At 41.2% G+C, this 22,913-nt stretch overlaps 1 protein-coding gene across 3 annotated transcripts in view; it reads left to right on the top strand.

The window, feature by feature from the left end:
• The first annotated feature begins 4,454 nt into the window (after positions 1-4,454).
• Positions 4,455-22,913, top strand: part of IL2RA (interleukin 2 receptor subunit alpha) — a 57,223-nt gene continuing 38,764 nt past the window's right edge. The window contains exon 1 of one of the 3 annotated variants that reach the window (XM_037065918.1): positions 4,455-4,769. In XM_037065918.1, the coding sequence (XP_036921813.1) occupies positions 4,706-4,769 (64 nt within the window). In that variant the 5' untranslated portion in view covers positions 4,455-4,705. The remainder of the gene's footprint in view (positions 4,770-22,913) is intronic. The other 2 variants (XM_037065917.1, XM_037065915.1) reach the window with 2 other exon arrangements.

Raw genomic sequence — 22,913 nt, 5'->3', positions numbered from 1 at the left:
TTCCATTTTTAGTTTGCTGAGGAAATTTCACACTGTTTTCCACACTGGCTGCACCAGTCTGCATTGCCACCAACAGTACACTAGGGTTCCCTTTTCTCCACATTCTCTCCAGCACTTATTGTTTGTTGATTTGTTTATGATGGCCATTCTGACAGGTGTGATGTGGTATCTCCTTGTGGTTTTAATTTGCATCTCTCTGATGGCTAGTGATGCTGAGCATCCTTTCATATGTCTCTGGGCCCTCTGTATGTCCTCCTTGGAGAAGTGTCTGTTCAGATCCTTTGCCCATTTTTTTTATTGTTTGTCTTCCTGCAGTAGAGTTGTGTGAGTTCTTTACATATTTTGGAGATTAAACCCTTTTCTGAAGTATCATTGGCAAATATGTTTTCCTATATGGTTGGATCTTTTTTCATTTTGCTGATGGTTTCTTTAGCTGTGCAAAAGCTTTTCAATTTGATGAAGTCCCATTTGTTTATTCTTTCTTTTATATTCCTTACTCTAGTGGACACATCAGTGAAAATATTGCTGCATGGAATATCTGAGATTTCCTGCCTATGTTCTCCTCTAGGACTTTTATGGTGTCATGACTTACATTTAAGTCTTTTATCCACTTTGAGTTTAACTGCTGGGTTATACCCTAAGAATTCTGAAACACCAATTTGAAAGAACCTATGCACCCAAATGTTCATAGCAGTGCAATTTACAATAGCCAAGTGCTGAAAGCAACCTAAGTGCCCATCAGCAAATAAGTGGATCAAAAAACTGTGCTACATTTACACAATGGGATACTATGCAGCAGAAAGAAAGTAGGAGCTCCTACCCTTCATGACAGCATGGATGGAACTGGAGAGCATTATGCTGAGTGAAATAAGCCATGTGGCGAAAGAGAAATACCATATGATATCACCTATAAGTAGAACCTAATTAACAAAACAAATAAGTGAGGGAAGTATAACCAGAGACATTGAAATGAAGAACAAACTGACAGTGATCAGAGGAGAGGGGCAGGGTGATCATGGGGAAAGAAGGGGCAGGAGCAAGTCAAGGACCCATGGGAATGGACAACAAGGTGGGAGTTAACTGTGGGAGTGGGGCAGGGTGGGGCAGGGAAGAGCAAGTGGGAAAAAAGTGAGACAGCTGTAATTGAACAATAAAAAGAAAAAAATATTAATTCTCAAGATGCTCTAGAGCTTTTAAAAAATGTGAAGTGCCAGGATGGTGTGGCTCAGTGGATTGAGTGCCAGACATCAAAACAAAGGGTTGCTGATTTGATTCCCAGTCAGGGCACATGCTTGGATTGTGAGCCAGGTCCCCAGTAGGGGGCATGTGAGGGGTGAGGGGCAACCATACATTAATGTTTCTCTCCCTCTCTCTTTCTCTTCTCCTCTCTCAAAAAATAAATAAATAAAATATTTAAAAAAATATGATGCACATTAAATGCTTGTAGATCATTACGGCTTTATTTTCTTCTTCATACATGTGAGCTCACTATCTAAAGTTGTCTGGATTTGACATTTTGGCCTCACTTTCCCTTTACTGCCTTACTCTTGAATAGTGGCCATAAGACTTCCTCTTTCCTTTCTCTTTCTGAACAATTCATTCCTAAAGCTTTCAGATAGACCAAAGCAAGGGAGGCAACTACAATGTCCAGTGGAAAGTGACTTAGTAGCCTGGAGTCATGGGGGGTGTCACAGTCCAAGGGTGAAAATGGTGTCTCCAATGGGAATCAGGCCCCAAGCAGAGTAGAGCGGGTGTCCCCACAAAGAGCAGCCCAGTGGAGGAAGTTGACACCTGATCAGGGTGAGAGGGTGTCCATAAAGACAGGCTGATACTCAAAGGCTATCTGAGCACAAGTCAGGTGGGAAGGGGGTTCACACATGGAGCTGGTGACAAGGGGCATCAGAGCCAAGCAAGTGGAGGAGGTCGTCTCCAAGGGCAATGGCCCAATATAAGCTTGCAGCACTTACACAGGATCAGAAGGATATCCATGGGACCATGGGGGCTAACCAGATAAGGATTGTCAGAGCCTGATCAGGCTGAGGAGGCCATTCTTTCAGAGCTGGGCATGGTTTCAGAATAGGGGTTCATAGCCCGAGCAGAGAGAACAGGGTATCCACATGGGGAAGGGGGTGGTGGCAGAGATAAGAGACTGATAACATACACAGGAAGATCAAAAAGTAAATTGACTAGGGATAATGGAAGCCAAATTTCCCACAGTCATGGAAGGGAGTTACAAATACAAAAAAGGACAAAACTAGAGTTCAGCTCTGTGGTATTAAATTGGAATTGGGATGTAGGGATGTATCAGTGTGAACTCATGGCTTTCAATATGTGTAGATGGATATAGAAATAAATATAAATCTAAAGGTGAGTGTGTGTGTACATGCATGTAATCCCTAGCTCTGTCCGTAGGAAGAGCCTGGGAAGAATGTCACCCCAATTCAATGAGCACATCTTGGCTTATAATGACTATTTTCCTCTAAAGGAACCAGGGAACTTTGGATAAGTGGCCGATTGAATAAATCAGGAATTCGACAGAGAAACCACAAGATGCAACTGGAAAATCTTTTTATGCCTCCAAAGCAAGGAAGTATTCAAAGAATGATGGGACATGTCAAAAGGACATAGGAGCCAGCCTGAATGGATTTCCAGTGGACAAACAGGAGATAATTTAGGCTTTGAAATAAATGACAGTAATTGATTATAACCCACTGAATAAAATAGAAAAGGGCATGAGTCCATACAGATATAAGTAAATGAATAATTTAAAAATTTGATTGAAAATGGGATATTAACATATTACCACAAAATATTAATTACAAAGAAGACAACAGTGGCTTTAAAGTGGGGGCACCTGGAAGACATTGCTTGAGTCAAGTGATCAAAGTGAACATCGTCAGTAATGGAATAAAAGGATGCCATAAGTACACAGTACCACTACTGCGTGATTCCCAACAAAGATGCAAAACTCAAATCTAATCATGAGGAAACAACAAAGAAATCCAAATGGTGGGATAGTCTACAAAATAACTTGCCTGTATTCCTCAAAAGTGCCAGGTCATGAAATCAAGAAAAGACAAAGGACCTGCTGAGGCACACATGACAACTAAATGCAACAACTGGTTCTAAACTGGATCCTTTTGCTGTAAAGGACATTATTAACACAAGTAGAGAAACCTGGGTCTGAGGATTGAATGCTAGTAATGCATCAATGTCATTTCCTAATTTTAATGGTTGTAGTGATGTTGGAGAATGTCCTTGTTCATAGAAAACACACACTGATGTATTCAAGGGTGAGGAAACTTCATGTTGTTAATACTTGTAAAAGATTTAGGGGAGAAAATTTATTTGTAATATAATTCCAATTTTTCTGTAAATTTGTTTCAAAATTATATAATGATTCCTGTAGCTAGCAAAAATCCCCAACTTAGTGACAGGAATTGCTACATACTCCATACAGTTGAAAAGGTTGACAGCAATAAGTTTAAGCCTGCTATGGAATTTTAAAAGATAATCTTGTCACATTTTGATAAGTATACCACTCAGAGAAAGAATTGGTTTACTATTTTCTTCTGCAATGTCTTACTTCATTTGCAGAATCCCAATGCCCTATTCAGAGCTAGTTGCTTTTCTGAGGGGTTAGAGGTAGAAGAAATATGTACTGGAACCATGAGCTGCTGTGTAATACCTGGATGGTCTTCCTTTTGTCAATACATTTTGTTTCTTTCTAATATTTAAAAAATTGTATTTTACTATAACAAGATGAGTGTTAATGGATATGAATTTCCAGATAGCAAAACACAGTCAACCACTTCGTGCAAACCAGGAGATAGTTCTACCAGAGTTAAATTAGGAAGCAAGATTTAATTGACAGAAAGTCCAGAGTTTAAAACCAAAAAGAAAGACTAATCTGAAGGTAAAATATGAAATGACAACTCACACTTGGAAACACAGGACATCCTGGTAAAATGACTATGGCTAGTACTAATTTTAATCTTGGGAGATTCTCGATGAATTCTGAGTATGGGTCAGTCTGCTGCTTCCTCTTCAAATATCTGAATATTGGAGACCTTTCCTGACACCAGGACTTTTAAAGGGATCTGTGGTCAGACAGCTTTAGGAAATTGCCATCTATGGCCAAGGATCCTCTTCAACGCTCTTGGCATGGCCATGCTCCACGATCTTGCGTGGCACCTGCTAACTTCTCGTGGAGCTACAAGTCTGGGGGAAGACTTCAGTTTCTTGGTGACGTCAATTTATGAACTGCTAGATGAGACCACTGCCAAGAAGTGCTTGCTCACCCTCCTTTAACGTGCAGGGGAATCTCCCTTTCCTGTTCTGGGCGAAACTGAAGAATATTCATCAACAAAGTCCAATCCTTCTCACCAACTTCAACCCACACCTCCCAGCAACTGAACTTGAGAAACATCTGGTTAAAACCACTTCCTATCTGAGACTAGAGAAAATACTGCCAGACACGATTTCCTGGCTGAACAAATCAGCCTGACACTTATAAAGTACAACTCCTGACTGTCATAGAGACTGGATGGACCAGCAAGGATGACAACCTAATGGACTGATCCCTTTGTCTCTCATCTTCCCAGCACAATGCTAACAAGAGGCTGACAGGAAACCCAGAATTTTGCAGAGAAAGATCTGTTCTTCACTGTCGCGAAGTAGGCAGTCTATCCCAGGTGCCAGGAAGATGGAGCGAAGCCTGCTGATATGGAGGTTCTTCACATTAATCATGGTTACTGACTGCGTGATAGGTAAGAGGTCATGGGTGCCCTCAGGAGTGTGGAAAGGCTAATGGATGTTATATCTCCCCAACCACGGAATCACAGAGGGCACCAAATAGAAGGGGCAGAAAAGGGGGTTGAATTCTGGGCTGTATTTCTTGTCCATGATCCTCTGGGGCCCCCCATTTCATGCCTCAGTTACCCCTGATCTTTATAAGAGCTAGGGATGGTGGACTCTCCTATGACTCAAAGTCTTTGACAGTTAATTCTGGGTTGAATCGAGGGGCCTGATATTTTAAAAGAAATTTTCTTTTATTTCTCAATGAATTTATTTTCCTGCTGTGCTCACCAGCTGTTAAAATAATACTAAAAATCTGGTAGAAATAACTCCAAAACCATGTAAATGGTTTTGTGATGTCAGTAACTTATATACTTACTGCCTGTGATGTCAGTAACTTATATACAAAATATTGGGATAATTCAAGATCCCAGAATAGTTTGGGTTCAAGGATGTTTACTTTGTTTTTTACTCAAATCATACTTAGGAAGCCCTTTATAGGTGCAACTCTATGAAAATTTTGAAAAGATAAGAATGCTCATTTTCAGAACACTACTTTTTCTTATATTCTTGTGTGTATATATGCGTGTACTATATGTATGTATATATGATATTTTTACATATGCAAATTTTGCATTTCATTCATCCTTCAAATGTGTTTTGTCAAAGTTGTTTATTTAAAGAAATAACCACCAACTTTTACCTCAAACCACCCTTCTTAATTGAGTGTGAATTTTCTCATGACTTCTTCTTTTGCTTACCTAGAAAGAAAGATAAGGTAGCAAAGTCTATAATTTCATATCCTTGTCTTCTAGATACACAAGGGTGGGTGAAAGTAGGCTTACAGTTGTTTGTATGGAAAATAATACAATAATTAATAAATAATAATACAATAATAAACTCTGTGTTTCACATATGACTATAAACCTACTTTTTTCCACCCCTATATAATAATTCAAACTGGCCACAGAATGATGTGTCAAGAAGTGAAACACGATTATGCATATAGAGTCCTTTTCCTTGCTTTTTGGGAAGTGGCACAGTTATGTTGGGCTGTGAACTAACCCAGGTGTAAGTACTTCTTCACTTTGGAGCTAAAGTGGGCATAATTTTAGGAATGCTTCTAATGCAATTTCTGTCTTATCAGGGTCTTTGCAAAGTGGGAGTTCAGTCCAAGCCAGAACAGAGAAGTCTTTACAATTATTCATGCCCTATTCCTGGGAAACACATTTCAAGTAAGCTTCTGTTATTGCTAGCAAGTTATAATTTATTTGAGGATATGAATGTTCTTGGTGGCAGTGGAGCAATTGGAAGTGTTATGAGGACTCTTTCATTCATTCAGTCCTCCAAAATTTATTCAATACCTCTTATTCCCCTTTTCAGCACTATAGAAAATATAAAAAACAAGACACTCTCTATCCTTAAGAGATGTGTAACCTAGTGAAAGGGAGAAAGGCATAGATATAATAACAGTAATACAGTAGTAAAGTCAGAATATGAAGATCTATGGGAGCAGGAAGCTATCAGAGGAGGTTTCACGAAGGTGGCATGCAAAAAGAGCCCTGATGGACTAGTAAATTCCCATAAGTGTAGATTCCAGACAGAGAGGACCCTGTGAGCAAAGACAGCAGAGCACAGGGAAAGCATGTGGTCTGCTGTGGGGCTGAGCACTGGACAATGAGGTGAGGATATTGGGACTTAAGACTGAAAAGGTAGGATAGGTTCAAATGAATGATCCAAGGCCTTGGATAACAAGTTAAAAATTTTTAACTTCATTTGGTAGTCAGTAAAAGACTACTGGAATGTAAAAATTATAACTTATAGCATATCTTCTATGTGCCAGATATGTGCTTTATTTTAATCTTCATAATGACTTTGCAGTGTAGATGTCACAAATCCACTAGATGAAGAACACAAAACTCAGAAGTCACATAGGCAATGACAGAGTCGAGGCTCAAACCCAGGTCTCTCTTGCTTGTGCTCTTTTTGTTCTGTTCACTCCAGACAGGGTCAGAGCTCTATGGAAAGGACTCTAGCAAGGAGTGGAAGGACAGTAGGAGCACAGAGGCAGTTCATGAGGCTCTTGAAATAGTCCAATCCAGAGGCAAGTGAGAACTTGGTGGTTAAAGAGAGTGAAATGGGTTGGGTAAAAAATAATCTCATCTCAGACTTTATTCTCCAAGAACTCAGTCCTAAACAATTCTTTATTCCTCAAGGGAAAGGTCTCCAACAAAATCAAACAGATTGTCAACAGACACAATTTCTAGCTGATTCATAAGGCAGGTTTTCATTCTGAAAGTTTCCAAAGCCACCATTTAAAATTGTGATGGGTTACAGGGGATGTATTAATAGACTTGAGTGTTTTTAGTCTCTATATTACTGGATCCTGGGATGTGGTTAAAAGAAAATTCTCCTGATATTACCAACACAGCAAGTTATTGAAGGCCGAAGGCCTTGTGATGTGAGGCATTGTTCTCAGAATTGTGGAAATTCTGAGAGTTTATCTATGCCTTGATCACCTTTCTTTCATTCTAGGAATTCTGTGATCAAATCTTCATCCCTTAGACTCAAAAATAAAAAAACAGAAAACAAAAAAGATTCGGAAACACGTTAAGATGATATTTCTAATTATCCCTTCTTATAAAGATTACTGCCCACACTGGAATTTCCCATCTTCACATTTGTCACTAAAACACAAAATGTTTAGCTCTTCACAGTTAATCATTCAATTTCTCTAGATCCTAAAATGTTATTACCACTGTTATGTTACTCACCTTCAAGATACACCTTGGTGCTCTGGCGTTGGTTGGAGCATTTTGTCCCATACACCAAAAGGTTGTGGGCTCAATCTCCAGTAAGGTACAAACCTAGGTTGTGCTTTTCATCCCCAGTCAGTCATGTAGGGAGGCAATTGATCAATGTTTCTCTCTTACATTGATGTCTCCCTCTCTCTTTCTTTTCCTCTCTCTATAAAACCATTAAGCATATACTTAGGTGAAGATTTATTTAAAGATATACTTTGGTAGGCCCTGGCGGGGCAGCTCAGTTAGCTAGAATGTCTTCCTGATATGAAAAGGCTGCAGGTTTGATCCCTGGTCAGAGCACAAAGAAGAATCAGCCAACAAGTGCATAAATTAGTGGAACAACAAATCAATCCCTCCCTCACTTCCCCCATCCCTCTCTCAGATCACTAAATAAAAAAGACAAAAAAAAAAAAAGATACACCTTGGTGAGAAAGGGCTTTGGTAAGCATAGAGAGTACCTCATAAAACAGTTGCTACTTTCTTTAAAATAGTGCCTTAAATAGACAGTGCTGCATATCAGCTGTACCTATGGTTCATTTTAGATTTGAGGAAACTGAGGCATAAAAGAGTTGACTTTGCTAACAGACAGTTAGAGATGCTAGTAAAGAACCATGGATGAACTCTACAACACCACCATATGACCCCAATCTTCTCAAACAGAAGTATTCTTAAACTTTTTAAGTTTAAATCCTTGAGTATTCTGGATAGTTCTGTGTAATTTCTTGTTGAAGTCATTCTTATAATAGCTAGAGTCACCTTCAAGTCAGGCTATCTCTCAAAACAGCATCCAATCAAGTTAATTTCCCTCCTCCTCCCATTGTTCAATGATCAGTAGAAACCTTAAAAATAGACAGAGTTCCTTTAGGCAGTGGGACATGTCACCTGAGGCCAGTGGAAAGAAGAATTAGAGGGAAATTGAACTTTGCAGGGAGCTGATAGAAAGCCAAAGCATCTCTTTACAAGCATTGTTGGAGGACTAAAGAAAAGGCATGTGAAAGATGTGATTTTTTTTCAAATTTCTATACCTCCCAGGTCTTCAGTTTCTCTCTGTACAATGAGAATGTTGACAGAGATGATTTTGAGGCCCCCTTCCAGTCTGTGTCAGGAATTCTGAAATGGGAAAAAGAAATAAGCTCAGGTTAAAAGGCATTTTCAAGCTGGGGTACTTGTGGATAAAAAAATTTCCAAACTTAAGACATACAAAACAGGGTCTGAGTAAAGAGATCTTTGAGTGTCAAAGTACCCCAACTGACATCTCACTGTAGGTTATTTCCAACTCTCTCCACTGCACTCAAGCATGACCCAGTGCTTCCGTAATTGTTGCAGCTGTCTGTGTCAAGGCAGAGACATCACTAATGTTGGTGAGGCCTTCTGCTGATTCTTGTTTAAGGAATTTTTGCCTGAAAACATTTCCTTATTTCTCACAGGAGACGTCTTATATGAGTGGGAACCTGCTTCTCTTCTCTTTATCCCAGGCCATTCCCTGTGAGAAAAGGAAAGAGTATCTTAATTCAATTGATTCCTTCAAAAAGTTATAAGCCCTTCACCCATGAAAATGTTTAAATAGGGGCTGACTGGCCACTTCTGAGGGATGTCATGGAGGGTGCACATGCTGGTGGGGAAGGTGGACAGGGTGGCACTCTGGGCTCCTTCCCACTTATCTATTGTGGTTCTCTTCTTCTGCCTTCCAACCACTATTTTTCATTTCTCCTCCTAGAAAATGAAACTAGGGATATGTGATTTTCATACTTTTCGAATCCAAAAGCATCCAGATCACATAGAAGTGTGGATTCTTGGTTTTAACCCACTGATGGCTCCCCCACCCCAAACTTTGGGCAGCAGTGACAAATACAGAAGGAAGAAGAGTTGGAATGGGAAGGTGATTGAGGCTGGGTGAGGGGCAGCCACCAGAGAGGTAAAATTTGAATCATGGGTTTATCTGTTCAGGGGGGCACAAAAGTAGGTTTACAGTTTTTCTTATGGAAAGCAACGCAATAAATAATAAATAGTACAGTTTAATGGAGGTATAATAAATAATCAATACAAGAATAAGCTCCGTTTCATGTACTCACAATGGTAAACTTAACTTTTGCCCAACCCTGTATCTGGTGAACTTCCAAAACCCAAATACTCAGAGTGAAGAGCTCCTCCACTCCTGTCCTCTCCACAAAAGCATGGGCTCCCTTTCTCTGGAGGCACCTTAGCAGATCCTACATGAAAATTTGTCAAAAATGAGAAGAGATGTCCCAAACCAAGCAGAAAGCTGAAGTGGTGGGCTCTGATCCGTTTGGATGTCAAATCTAGGATTTCTTTCATCCAGACTGACAATGTGTAACCACCTTGGCATCAGCCTATGGCCCACCAGGGCATCTTCTCTTACTGGGGATCTCTACACTTCCTGAGCCCCTCTTCTTCTGTTCAATTCTCTGTCTAGGCAGGTATAGGGAGAGATTGGAGAGCTTAAAGAGCTCCCTCATATCCTTCCTTCCTCTTTGATTATTTCTGCAGGAAGTTTTGGTTTGGTAAAGTTGGGTGCTGCCCCAGGTGGCATCAATGCGGCCAAAAAGAAAACAAGAAAGCCCTGAGAATCTCACCACACAAAGATGAACCTCATCTACGGCTCCTATATCCACAGTCTGAATTTCTCAACAGGAAAAACAGTGTGATAGCAACAATTCATTTAGCTTTTGGTTCTTAATCTTTGAGTGGTAAATCTTGAGACAATTTGATGAACTCTGTTAACTGTCCTTAAAAAAATGTGCATACGCACCCAATTTTGAATATAATTCTTGGGTTTAAAGCCTCTTTGTAAACCAGAGTTTCCAGGTAAGACCTCTAATTCCATTATTTGATATCTTAAGACTCATTGTCATGAACAGAGAGAATGAGATACAGGAAGTTACTCTCCCTGGTAAGAGAACTATAAATGGCAAGGGCCACCTAAGAGTCTTGGTGCATAGAGAAGAGAGAAGTAAAGGGTACCACAGATAAACCAATGACCCAGGCAAGCAAGAAAAGTGACAAAGCCAGGACTAGAATCTAGACTTCTTAAATTCCAGTCTAATGTTCCCCACATTTCTTTACATAGATTCTCAAAGTCACACACCTATCCATTCGTTCACACGTCAGGATTACTGAGATGACAAAAGTGACAGTCCTTGCCCTCAAACTGCTTTTGGCTTAATAACAGGGGTGAAACATCTGCTGAGCAATTCTTGTCCTGAAGACTGAAAAGGGAAGCCAACAATGTTTTCCAATGAGTCAACAGCCATCTCTGAATCCCCCCCCACCAGGCTTTCAAATAAGTCATCCATTTAGGGGAAAAGAGTAATATAATTGTCTCTAGGGATTTTAGGTATTTTCCACTCTAAGATTACTCAGATAGTTTTTGGCTATTTTGACTTGTTTTAAGATTACTCTGGGATTCGATGCCATCAACAAGGGAACACAAGTCCCACAGGGAAAAGTATTTAGAGTGGTGGTTTCCAGCACTGACTGCACATTGTGTGTACCTGGGATGCTTTAATGAATGATGTCTATCCCCTACCCAAGAATAAGTAAGACCAATTAGTTCAGATTCTCTGGGATTGCAAATTGGACACAACAGTAATTTTTAAAAAGTTTCTCAATGATTCAAAATGCAGTTAAGATTGGAATACACAAAATAATTATTCCCATTTTAGTATGACTCCATGATTTCCTTTTTGTTCACTAAGAATGAGTGCTCTAGTGAAGTACTTCCCAAAATTTAATGTATTTACAAATCACCTGTGGGTATTGTTATGAAGCAGAATCTGATTCAGGATGTCTGGGGGAGGGGCTGAGGCTCTGGTTCAGACAGGCTCCTACATGAGGCCCATGTTGTTGGTGCATGGACCTCATTTTGAGAGAAGAAATATAAGTTGTGTCGACCCACTCAGAACTTGCAGCTAAAATGGGCAAACCAATCTGAGAAATATTCAAGATCAAATTTTGCATAGTAGTATGTGGCAAAAAACTGACACATGCCATAACAATCACATTAGGTGAATAATATGTTTCCTGGAGAGTTAGGAAATGCCTCTCACAGGAGATGGTCCTAGGACTTATTGGCTCTGAATTTGTGCTTGTGAATATCAGGAGATAGGTTGGAGGATGGTGTTTTCTAATGATTTTGCTGAAGTTGTATACATGGAGCATGCTCTGTGGGTAACAAGCTGAAAACTGAGGAGTTTATCAGGGCAATGAAATAAATTATTCATATTTCACATACATATATGTATATTTCACATACATGTATATTCACATATATTTTACACACACATGCATATATGAGCATCTGTGCATGTGTGTATGTGCTGAGCAAAATGAGGCTCAAATGGCTAGTGATTTAAATTTTTTTTTTCTCATACAAAAAGCTTGAGTGCTCCTCATCTCACTTTAATCCTCTAGTGTCTATACATGTCACTGGGACCTGGTAAACTTCATTCACACAATGGATCACTGGATCATCAGCACCAGAGCCACATGACACCTCTGGGTAACAATCAGGAAGGCCAGGAGCTTATTTCCCCACATCCAAATTTTGCCCCTGACCCAGCCCCAGCTAACCACATTCCAGTGCCTAGAGTCTCAGGGACCCATTCTGACGGCTCCACCTACACTCCCCATCACTCAGTTCATGGGGCATAGGTGGGGGGTCACCCTGCTAGGACAAAGGTGAAGGGAAGAAGTAACCTGCTGATCAGAATCCTGTGCCTCTGGCAGGCCCACCCACAGTGGAAGGAGAGGGTAAGATCAGTCAGACACAATTTTGTGGCTGCTTTCTCCCTTTCCAAGGTGTCCCCACACCCCTCATTCCAGATGCAGTGAAAGAATAGGCTGGTGTCAGACTAGGAGAAGTTGAGTATTTTTTCCTCAAAAAAAGAAAAAGCAGTGTGTTTCTAAAAGTAAAAGGGAAGTTCTGAGTAGGCAATTGGTTTCTTTATCCGGAAGAGCATGGAAAATTGACTAATTTCCAGTAGGCACTGATCGCCTATAGTGACAGAGAAAGGTGAGCCAATGAGTGAGGTGTGAAGAGGAAAACAGATGGCTGGTTTAGGCGGACTGAGTATGAATACTGAGACCAACACTAATTTTCCTTTCAGGCTCATTTGCTTTCAACTTGCTCCAAGAAACATTTTGAACAGTAATGATAATAACATTCATATTCTATAGGCTGTCTTTCAGATATTGTAGCATTACTTTAGTTAATCCTTATTATCCCCACTTTACATCTGGCTACCTGAGGCTCATAGGGGTTAAATAAGTGGCCCAATGTCACACAACTAGGCTCTTAGCCAGGCAATCTCATTCTGGACATTGTGTTCTTTGCTTTTCTTCTAAACTGCTTCTAAAAGGCGAAGATATATGTGTTGTATTGACAAAGTTTATTTTCACTGTGGCGTTTGTCCCACACAGCTCCTGGGGCTTTTCATAAATTAATGTGCCCATGACTACAGAAACCGACTCATAATGCCATGGAGATGTCCCCCTAATATACTAGAGGAACTAATCTCTTAGGGTCCATCAGGTTCTCGGAGTCTGAAATCCTCCAAATCTTGCCATTCCACTTCAGTGCTCGTTCTACCCCCAAAAGAGCAGCTTGTGATGTCTTTCTTGTATTTCACTGTGCTTCAAAGAAACTTCAGTCGGGCCAAGTCTGCCCCAGCCGCCCACAAAACAGAGGAAATTCTGAGCACCTCCGGGCATGATTCAACCACACCATGTTCAGGAATTGCCATCTCTGCCCACGGAATCACCCACTCTTTTCTGTTTGGGACAGAAATAGATACCTCCTTCAGCAACCTCACTGTTTTCTGTACTCTCAGCAGTAAAAAAACAAAGGCAAGGACAGGTGGGTGCCTCTAGGGCAACGTGGTGGGAGTTTTCTCTGCTGTGAAGGTTTTCAGAGTAAAAATGGTCTTGCCAAGGCAGAGTCAACACACAGGATGGGTGGGACAGGTGGAAGAGGGAAGCCATAGGGTGGTGACTGGGGACAATGTTGCCTGTGGTCATTTGTTCCTTCCTTCCGTGAGTGAGTAAGTAAGTATGTACTGAGCCACTACGATGTGCTAGATAGAGCATAAGAGGTGAATGTAACCTAATCCTTGGTCTCCAGGAGCTCAACAGACAGCAGGGAAGAAACACATTACACAGATACTTATAGCACAAGATTTAAGGTACAGAGTAAAGAAAGAGTGATGGAACACACAGATGTTCATTCTTACTGCAAGTCCCCAAAACTGAAGTCAATAAGAGCCTCGTGTTTACACTATCATTTGGGACAAAATGAGGCTGAGAGCATTAAGTCATTATTAATAACTACAATTATTAAAATCAGTGACCACTGATTTTGAATTTGCAGTACTTTATAGAGAAGATATGCAGAAGCCTTCTTTTGCTCAAGAAATTCCTTTACAAGAAAATGAGACCATTTCAGGTGGGGGTATCTACAGTTCTTTACGATCAAACTGCTTTTTTTCTCCCAAAGCCTCTAAGTCAGGCGTGTCAAATTCATTTTCCTGGGGGGGACCACATCGGCCTCATGGTTGTCTTCCCGAACGTAATTTTTGGATTGTATAGATGTAACTACTCCTTAATTAGGGGCAAGGGGCTTGGCACTGCTGCAGGGTGGTACAAGGTGCCCACCAGATAAAACCAGGTGGAGGGCCGGATTCGGCCTGCAGGCCTTGTGTGCTATTCGTGTCCTAAGTGGTTTGGGAGACCTCTTCACAGATGGTGCTGACTAACGGTTCCCTCCCCAGCTGTGTGTGAACCATTCCCCCGTACTAAATAAACATCAGGAAAGACTTTCCTCTCCAAGGAACTTAATCGGTTTGGTTATATTATTAGGTACTTAAAAGAAAAGCAACAGTGTTTCTTCAAAAAGTTTTGTTCTTTTTATTTCATGAAATGAGCCCTTTGGAGCAAAGTGGCCCATTTCCTCCTCGAAATATCAGTGATTATGATACTAAGAAAAGGGCAAAGGAATCATTTCTAAGAGTGTTGCCTGAAGTCCCCCAAACATAAGTTGACGTCAGCTACTTCCTGTTTCAGAGCCCTGTGAGTTTCCCGGGAGTTTTGGGGAGGGTGATGACCTTACTCAAGGTTGTACATTTGACATCTTTCCTGGCTGCAGCCAGGGCCTCTCAGCTTCCCCTGCTGATGAGAGCAGGCAGAACCTTCAAACCCAGCTGAACCCTGTGTAGTATCTGTTTCCGGCCCCTGTGGTAGTGACACCTCTGTTCACCACCTAATTTAGAATAAAAGGATTTTGTAAAAAGAAAACTTACTTTAAGTGGAAAGCAAAACAAGAAACTACAAAAAAAAAAAAAACCCCACCAAAACCCATTTTAAAGTAAAAGGCCAGTTTCCTCAGACATCCCGCTAACACCCAAGAGAACAGGGTGACCGCAAATGGTTAGCATTTCAGCTCTCGGTGTTTCATCATTTTGTCATTTATTTCATTTCTGGTTTTCACTGCATTCACTCATGGGGCCATAAATCTCAGTTTCCTTCTCCCAGGGGTCCTTTTTTCCAATTAAAAAATGTTTTTATTATGCTGTTACAGTTGTCCCATTTTTCCTCTTTGCCCCCCTCCTCTCAGCACCCCCCTTCTCTCTACTAATTCCTGCCTCTTAGCTCATGTCCACGGTTCATGCATGTAAGTTCTTTGGCTCCTCCCTTTCCTCTACTATTCCTAACATCTCCCTGTCTATTTTGTTCCCACCAATTACACTTCTTATTCCTTGCGCCATTTCTCTCTTTCTCCTCCTTCCTCCTCCCTCCTCCCAGCTGATAACCCTCCAAATGATCCCCATAACTATGATTCTGTTACTGTCCTGGTTGTTTGCTTAGTTTTTGTTTGGGGTTTTTTTTTAGGTTCAGTTGTTAACAGTGGTGAATTTTAGTGCTCATAGTTTTTATCTTCTTTTTCTTAAATAAGTCCCTTTTACATCTCATTTAATAATGGCTTGGTGATGATGAATTCCTTTAGCTTTACCTTGTCTGGGAAGCAGTTGTTTGCTGGATAGAATAATTTTGGATATAGGTCCTTGCTTTTCATCACTTTGAATACTTCTTTCCAGCCCCTTCTTGCCTGCAAAGTTTAAGAAATGAGCTGACAGTCTTATGACTTTAAGTCTAAAGTCTTAAAATAAGCTGACAGTACTTACTTTGTAAGTAACTCTCTGCCTTTCTCTTGCTGCTTCTAAGGCTCTCTCTTTATCTTTAACCTTTGGCACTTTAAATATGATGTGTCTTGCTATGGTCCTCTTTGGGTAAAACTTGATTTGGACTCTCTGTGCTTCCTGGACTTGCATGTCTCTTTCCTTCACTAAATTAGGAAAGTTTTCATTCATTCTTTTTTCAAATAGCTTTCAAATTTCTTACTCTTTCTCATTTCCTCTGGTACCCCTATGATGTGAATGTTGGCTCTCTTGAAGTTGTCCCAGAGGCTAATTATACTACCCTCATTTTTTAAAATTCCTTTTCTTCTTGTTGTTCTGATTGGTTATTTTTTGCTTCCTTATGTTCCAAATAGTTAATTTGATTCTCAGCTTTATCCGCTCTATTGTTGTTCCCCTGTAAATTGTTCTTTATTTCAATTAGTGAATCCTTCACTTCCGACTGGATCTTTTTTATGCTGCTGAGGTCCTCACTAAGTTCCTTAAGCATCTTTATAATCAGTGTCTTGAATTATGCATCTGATAAATTGCTTATCTGCATTTCATTTAGTCTTTTTTTTCCTGCAGTCTTTATCTATTCTTTCCATTTTGGCCATGCTTATTTTCCCCCTCATTTTGGCAGACTCTCCCAGGGGTTCTTGAGTTCCACTTCTGTGGTCTGAGCTTGCCATGGGCTGCTACAGAAGGAACTTGGAGTCAGAGTGAGCCAGGCTGCCTAAGCATACTGCCTTCCTCCTCCTAATGTGATAGTAATTTCAGCTCCAGAGACTTTTTGTGGGCCAGCCAGGCACTGCGCTGCATACTCTGCATCTAGTGCCTCACAGAATCCTCATAACCACCCTACGATATAGATACCATTATTATCATTCCCATTTTCCAGATGAAAAAACTGAGGTTATGAGGCCCACAAAAGCAATGAAAGCAGGCTATCTGCTCCACTCTTGTACAAGGAAAGCAGCTGTCAGCAGGTATTGTTACTTCCCATGGCTTTTTATGCAAGCTCCCTATCTTTCATTTGAAGTTATTTCTTGATCCATCTCCAAATTAATCTCTTCTGAAAGCAAATTCCATGATGACATTTCCCTGATCAAAGAGTTCAAATAATTTTCTGCTGTCTGTGGGACACATTCCCTCTGCCTGGCATCTAATATTCTTACCTGGATGTCCACATGCCTTCTGCACAGTGAATAGCCCAGCTCCATGCACCCCAACCAGCAGCTCTTCTCCTTTTCTGCAGGCACAACTGCATCACCTGAGATTTCAAAGCTTGGCTGCTAGGAGAGCCTTACTTCCCCCCTTACTGGAATAATCTTCCATATGTCACCTGCCTCCTTGGAATTCTGCCCAACTGGAAAACATGTTGGGAGAGCAGAAAGGGCTCACAAATTAGGAAATCTACAGGCTTGAATTCAGGTCCCAGCTTGGACTTGCACGCCTCTCATTTAAAGCAATCATTGAGTGCCATTCTCTGCAGGCACTAGCAAGGTGGTGCTATCAGAGGGACACAGTGCAATAAGCATGGCCTCCAAAAATGGCCAGGTAGTCTGAAAATGCAGAGGACTGTCCTAAAACCAGGGCTGAGAGAAATGACAGAGAAATGACAGCTTCCTAGGAAAAAAATGACAATGAGAAAGGTCTGTAGGTCAAGCAGGGGTCAAGAAAGTAGGAACTAAGTCTTACATATAGAGTGAGCAAGGCCAAAGACAAAAGACATGGTAAATTCTGAGAGCTGCATGTAGTTCTACCAGGACAGAGTATTCAGATATATGGCAGAGGTAGAGACTTTGAGGCTGGGTGTGAGCTGTATTATAAAGCCTTGCCAAGTACAGGGATAGACTATATTTTGAGAGGAAAAGAATATCACAGAGTGGTCTTTAGCAAAGTAAGGACATAAAGTGTTGGCACTAGCTTTGTGGTGAATGATTAGCAGCATAGACAGGAAGAGAGGCAGGGAGTGGCCGACCCCAAATGTACCGAGTTAGGCTGCTAGATGAGGTGAGAATGGATGGTAGGAAGGTTCCTTAAACCTCCATGGGCTCCAGTTGCTGAGGATATAAATGGGAATAACACCCCTTCATTGGGTGGCTGTAAGGCTATATAACACAGCTTGCCTAAAATAACCAGGATGCAATAGGTGGTCAATAAACATGACTTGCTGGACTTCTCATCTGCATAGCCAAAGACCCCAGTGGATCTTTCCACAGGCTTCTCAAGCTTTAGACATCCAAAATTGTTCCCCCAGGCCTACTCTTTCTCCCTTATTTCCTGTTTCAGTGATAATCCCATCATCTACCCAACTGCCCTGGAAACCTGGGCAAATTCCTTCTTTCTTTCCTATCAGTTGTCCTATGTACCCAATCAAGCCCCCAATCCTTGGAGATTCCAGCCCTTATAATCTCTGGATATTAGCAACTTCTCTCCATGATCTCTCTCATCAATCCCACTGAGAAGGCCTACAGTAACAATCCCACAACGCAGGACAGAGGCAGGGCAGAGGCAGTGGGAGATCAGAGGCTACAGTGACCACAGGAACTGATGCAGCCAAGACACAAAGGTAGGGAAGGTATGAATACATCCTGCTGCTAGTCTGTCAGGTCCAAAGGCCTCCTTTGCCACCAACTGACGCTGGGACTCTGGGAAGGTCACTCACTGAACCTATCAGTACTTCACTTCCATCATCTATGAAATGCAGACAAGAAGAACCATTCATCTGATTAAATATTCAGTGATTCCTATTTATAATTAATTATGCTATGGTACCTAGTATAATATTTATATTTTAATTATACTGTAATGATACAATGATTATATTATTTAGCATTAATATTTACAATAGCTTACTTCATAGGTGACTGAGAGGATTAGAGGCATCAATATATGTAAAGTGCCTAGAGGAGCTCCTGGCGTGCAGTTACCCCGAGATAGCTTGGACAACGTTGCACTCTCCTGCAGGGAAGCAGATTGAGAGAGGGGGTGTGTACGCCCCCTTTCAGCCCTGACTTGTGGCTTAGTAAATATCTGCTCTATGGTGGAGTGAAAAGTAACATCTCTTCGACATCATGCTGACTATGCCGTTTAACTGGCCAGGGGGATGGCAAGCTCCCCTACCTGCTTTGGGTCTGTTCATAAGCAGGACTGAAGGTATTAGTCCAAGGCAAGGAAGGGAGTATATCTAGTTCAGTCTCTGTGATTACCACATCTTTCATGAGTTCCACTGGTTACTTTTTAGCACAAAGCAATTCCCAGTAAATCTTGGTAACATTTTAAGTTCTTACCTCCTTAGAAAATGCCGGCACCTTGGATTTAAATTTTATAAAAGCCCAATGATAACACCCATTTTACAGGATCAGAGGCCATGATTTAGTATGTCAGCTAAGAAGTTATGTAAGACGGGAATGGTAGAGCCAATACTTTTAAAGGGAGTGCTGGGGAGCACAAAAGGCTGTTTCCTTCAGCCCTGGCTGAGGGAGAGTTGCCCACAGACTGAACTCAGCAAAAGCCTTTCAGTTAAGTTGGCTTTTCTGAGGCCAGTCCCTGGAGTACAAGAGGATTTTTGGTATCAGATCTAAAATCTTAACCTAACCTCCTCCCTACTCTGTGTTACCCACCCCATCGTCCCACTGGGAGTCTGAAGTCAGGGGGCCGGCATGGTTGAGGTCTGGCGAGGACCTGCTTCAGGGTCACACATGGCTGGCTTCTCACTGTATCCTCGTGTGGCAGAGAGCAGAGAGAGGAAGCCAGCTCTCTCATGACTCTTAGAAGGGCCTGAATCCCATTCGTGAGGATTTTTACCCTCATGAACTTATCTAATCCTAAAGGTCCCACATTCTAATACCATCTCGTTGGACAGTAGGGTTTTGACACACGAATTTGGGAGTGCAGGGTTAGAGACAGTCAATCCAAACAGTATGCACCCATGTCTAGCTTAAAATTGAGTGTGATTTTTGAGAGCAGGGAGTGCCTCAAAGAGAGGGGTCCAAGTGTGTGGAGATGGCAGGAGAGGGGTGGCTGATGGCAACATTTTAACCAGGGGCATCTCAGGTGGTGTACAGGTGAATTTGATGTGCCAGACACAGTTCGGGCCTGTGTCAATGTGGCTGGCCTTTGCCTGACTCCCAGACTGGGCCACAGTTCTGAGGTGAAACACCTTTTTGCTGAAGTCTCCATTGTTTCCCATGCCTTTTTCCTTTTCTTCATCTTTTCTTTGTTTCCCTTCTGATCTTAAGTTTCTACCTGGCATCATACTTACCTATCCAGTATTCTTTAAAATCTCAGAGGAAATTCTGTTGTTATCCTGTTGAAAATATCCTCAACTCTGAAGTCCAATTTCGCAGAAAACTCTCCTCGCAGAAGACTGTGGGTGGGATTCACCCATGTAGCATGTTTTTACTAAAAATATTATTCTGTACCAAGAAATAGGTTTCATAGGTTTGAAGGAAAACTGCTTTTAGATTTCAGAGAAAGAACAAGAGTATATTTCTACACTTATGTTTTTCTTATCTGATAACCCTTTAATTTTCATCAGGTTGACATTTTGTGGTGAACTTGCGGTTAACCCTTTCATGTACAGAAGCTTGTTATCAACTGAAATGATTTCCAGGGGCAGAAAATAACCAGTCCCAACATTTCATCTACAGAAGCATTTGAGATCCCAAAACATAACAGTTTCAATTTAGAGACAGCTGCTGGGAGGGATATTTTTGGTTGCCCGCCTTCTTTTTTCCTTCCAAAGTTAAGAGAAAAATAACTGGATTCCCCCCCCCCCCTTTTATTCTTGGTAACAAGTGTTGATTAAGGCACAAGCTGTTTTCCAGAAGGGTCTTACCCCGTGAGTCACTCATTCTTCAGTTGTGGAAACTCTGACTATTTGACCTACTAGGCCCAGCCAGGCCTCAGGAACTGTGGGTCAGATAACACACAGGTGCTGATTACTGCAGACCATGCTCAACTGCACCAAGACTTTCTCCCTCAGACCACACAGCCTCCCCTCTTATTTCCCCAGGGAACCAGGTGCCTTCTATGACAGTAGCTTCCCTTGACCTCATTGCCCCGGCTCCCATCTCAGTGACACCAAAGTTGCTCCTGTCACATTCCCCTCAGCATTTTCCTTGCTGAACAAAGATGGATATTTGTTTGAATGGATGATTTAATGAACCGTAATACTCCCGATCATTTATTCAGTGCCTACTGCAGTGCCTATGTTGATGAAATAGTTTAAATAAATAATAGGCAACGTGGGCAGCCAACAACCCAAAGTGATGGTAAGTATTCAAACTAAATGATAGTGACCTAGTTGACAGTGATCAGGGAATTGACCATATTTAAATAGATATGAAGTCCATTATAAACTATTTGTGTGAATATGTGTGGGAGGAAGGAAACTGATATAGAATTCTCATAAATAGTTCTTAGAAGATGAATTGAAAAGAAACTCCATTTCCTCACTCTGACACAATGAAGCTTTAAGTAATTAACATTTTAAATATTTTTTTCCAGCTCACAAAGCAACCTTGCATATTTTATCACTTTGTCCTAAAAACAGCACTGTTTGAGTGGTTAGGAAGGCACACACAAGATTTATGAGGCTTTTTACAAATTTTAAGATCCTTTCACTTACATTATTTCCACTGGTGTATTTCTTTTTCAAAATATTTTAATGTATTTTTATTTTTAGAAGGAAGGGAAGGGAGGGGAAAAGAGATGTGGAGAAACATCAATGTGTGGTTGCTTCTTATGCATCCCTACTGGAAAGCTGGCCTGTAACCCAGGCAGGTGCTCTGACTGGGAATCGAACCAGCGATCCTTTGGTTTGCAAGCCAATGCTCAATCCACTGAGCCACACTAGCCAGGGCTCCACTGATATATTTCTGTCATTTATAACCTCGCAATTCATGCTCCAGCAAAACATTCTACTTATAATCTCTTGAAAACAACACTCCCTCTACCAAGTGAGCTATTCTGTTGAACCTGCTAGGTGAAATGCTATTCACCCTTCAAACATGGTACGGTCAAGAGCAGCCTTTCTCTTTATCTGGTTCGTGGACTGGGGTAAGATTCCTCATCAGGGGGCACCATGTCAGGAGATCCTGAGACTAATCAGCATGGCCAAAGGCAACAACTTGGGGTATCCAAGAAGCTCCTATGGTCACATGTTGGTTAATGGCTCTGAGGAATCTGCCATCTACTGTTTCACTGGCAAACTCAATTGCCACAGTAAAGCAACAAAATGCAGCCAATATCTCCCCCCAAACTTAGCTGTGTTAGAAAAACCCATTTTCTGGATCAAAAGACAAAGAAGGGAGGCCCTGGCCAGTGTGGCTCAGTTGGCTGGAGTGCCATCCTATAAAACGAAGGGTTGCAGGTCCTATTGCTGGTTAGGGCATGTGCCTGGGTTGCGAGGTTTGGTCCAAAGCTTCTCTCTCAAATCAATGTTTCTCTCCTTCTCTTCCTCCCTCACTTCCCCTCTCTCTTAAAAAAAAGTGGGGGTTTCTTGTAACCAGAGATAAATCACACAGGTGGATAACACATAAAACTTTACCTCTTGGTCATTTATTATGCTACTGGTATAATCAGTTCTGTATTTTAGGATGTTTGATATGACAGTATTTTGCAGATATATTGGAGGGATGGAGAGATGAAAGGTAGAGAGAAACAATAAAATACTATTGCTATGGCAGGTGAACAGTTATGAGGTAATTTAAGGGGAGGTGAGAAAAGATGTGAACAAGAGTATTGCACAGGTAAACAGTGACTCTTGGGAAGCTATTTGATATGAAGACAAAGGAGAGGTGGAATTTTAAAAGGATGCAAAAGGGTCAAGCTTGGGAGACTGTGAAGGTTATTAACAGAAACAAGTCCAAGAAAAGGATAAGAAAATTGTGTGTTTGTTTTTAACTTTCAATTTTGAGATAATTGTAGATTCACATGCAATTGTAAATAATAATAGAAGTCCTATAAAGTCTTCATTCAGTTTCCCGCATGATTATAGCACAATATCACAACCAGGAACTTGACATTGAGACAATCTATCAATCTTATTTAGACTGTGCCAGTTTTATATGGACTCAGTAGTGTGTGTGTATTTAGTTCTATTCAACTTTATCAC

The sequence above is a fragment of the Sturnira hondurensis genome, unplaced genomic scaffold (assembly GCF_014824575.4).
Source record: "Sturnira hondurensis isolate 20B ecotype Veracruz unplaced genomic scaffold, ASM1482457v3 Scaffold0016284, whole genome shotgun sequence".
Taxonomy (NCBI): Eukaryota; Metazoa; Chordata; class Mammalia; order Chiroptera; family Phyllostomidae; genus Sturnira; species Sturnira hondurensis.
This window is presented reverse-complemented; position numbering and strand designations above follow the sequence as displayed.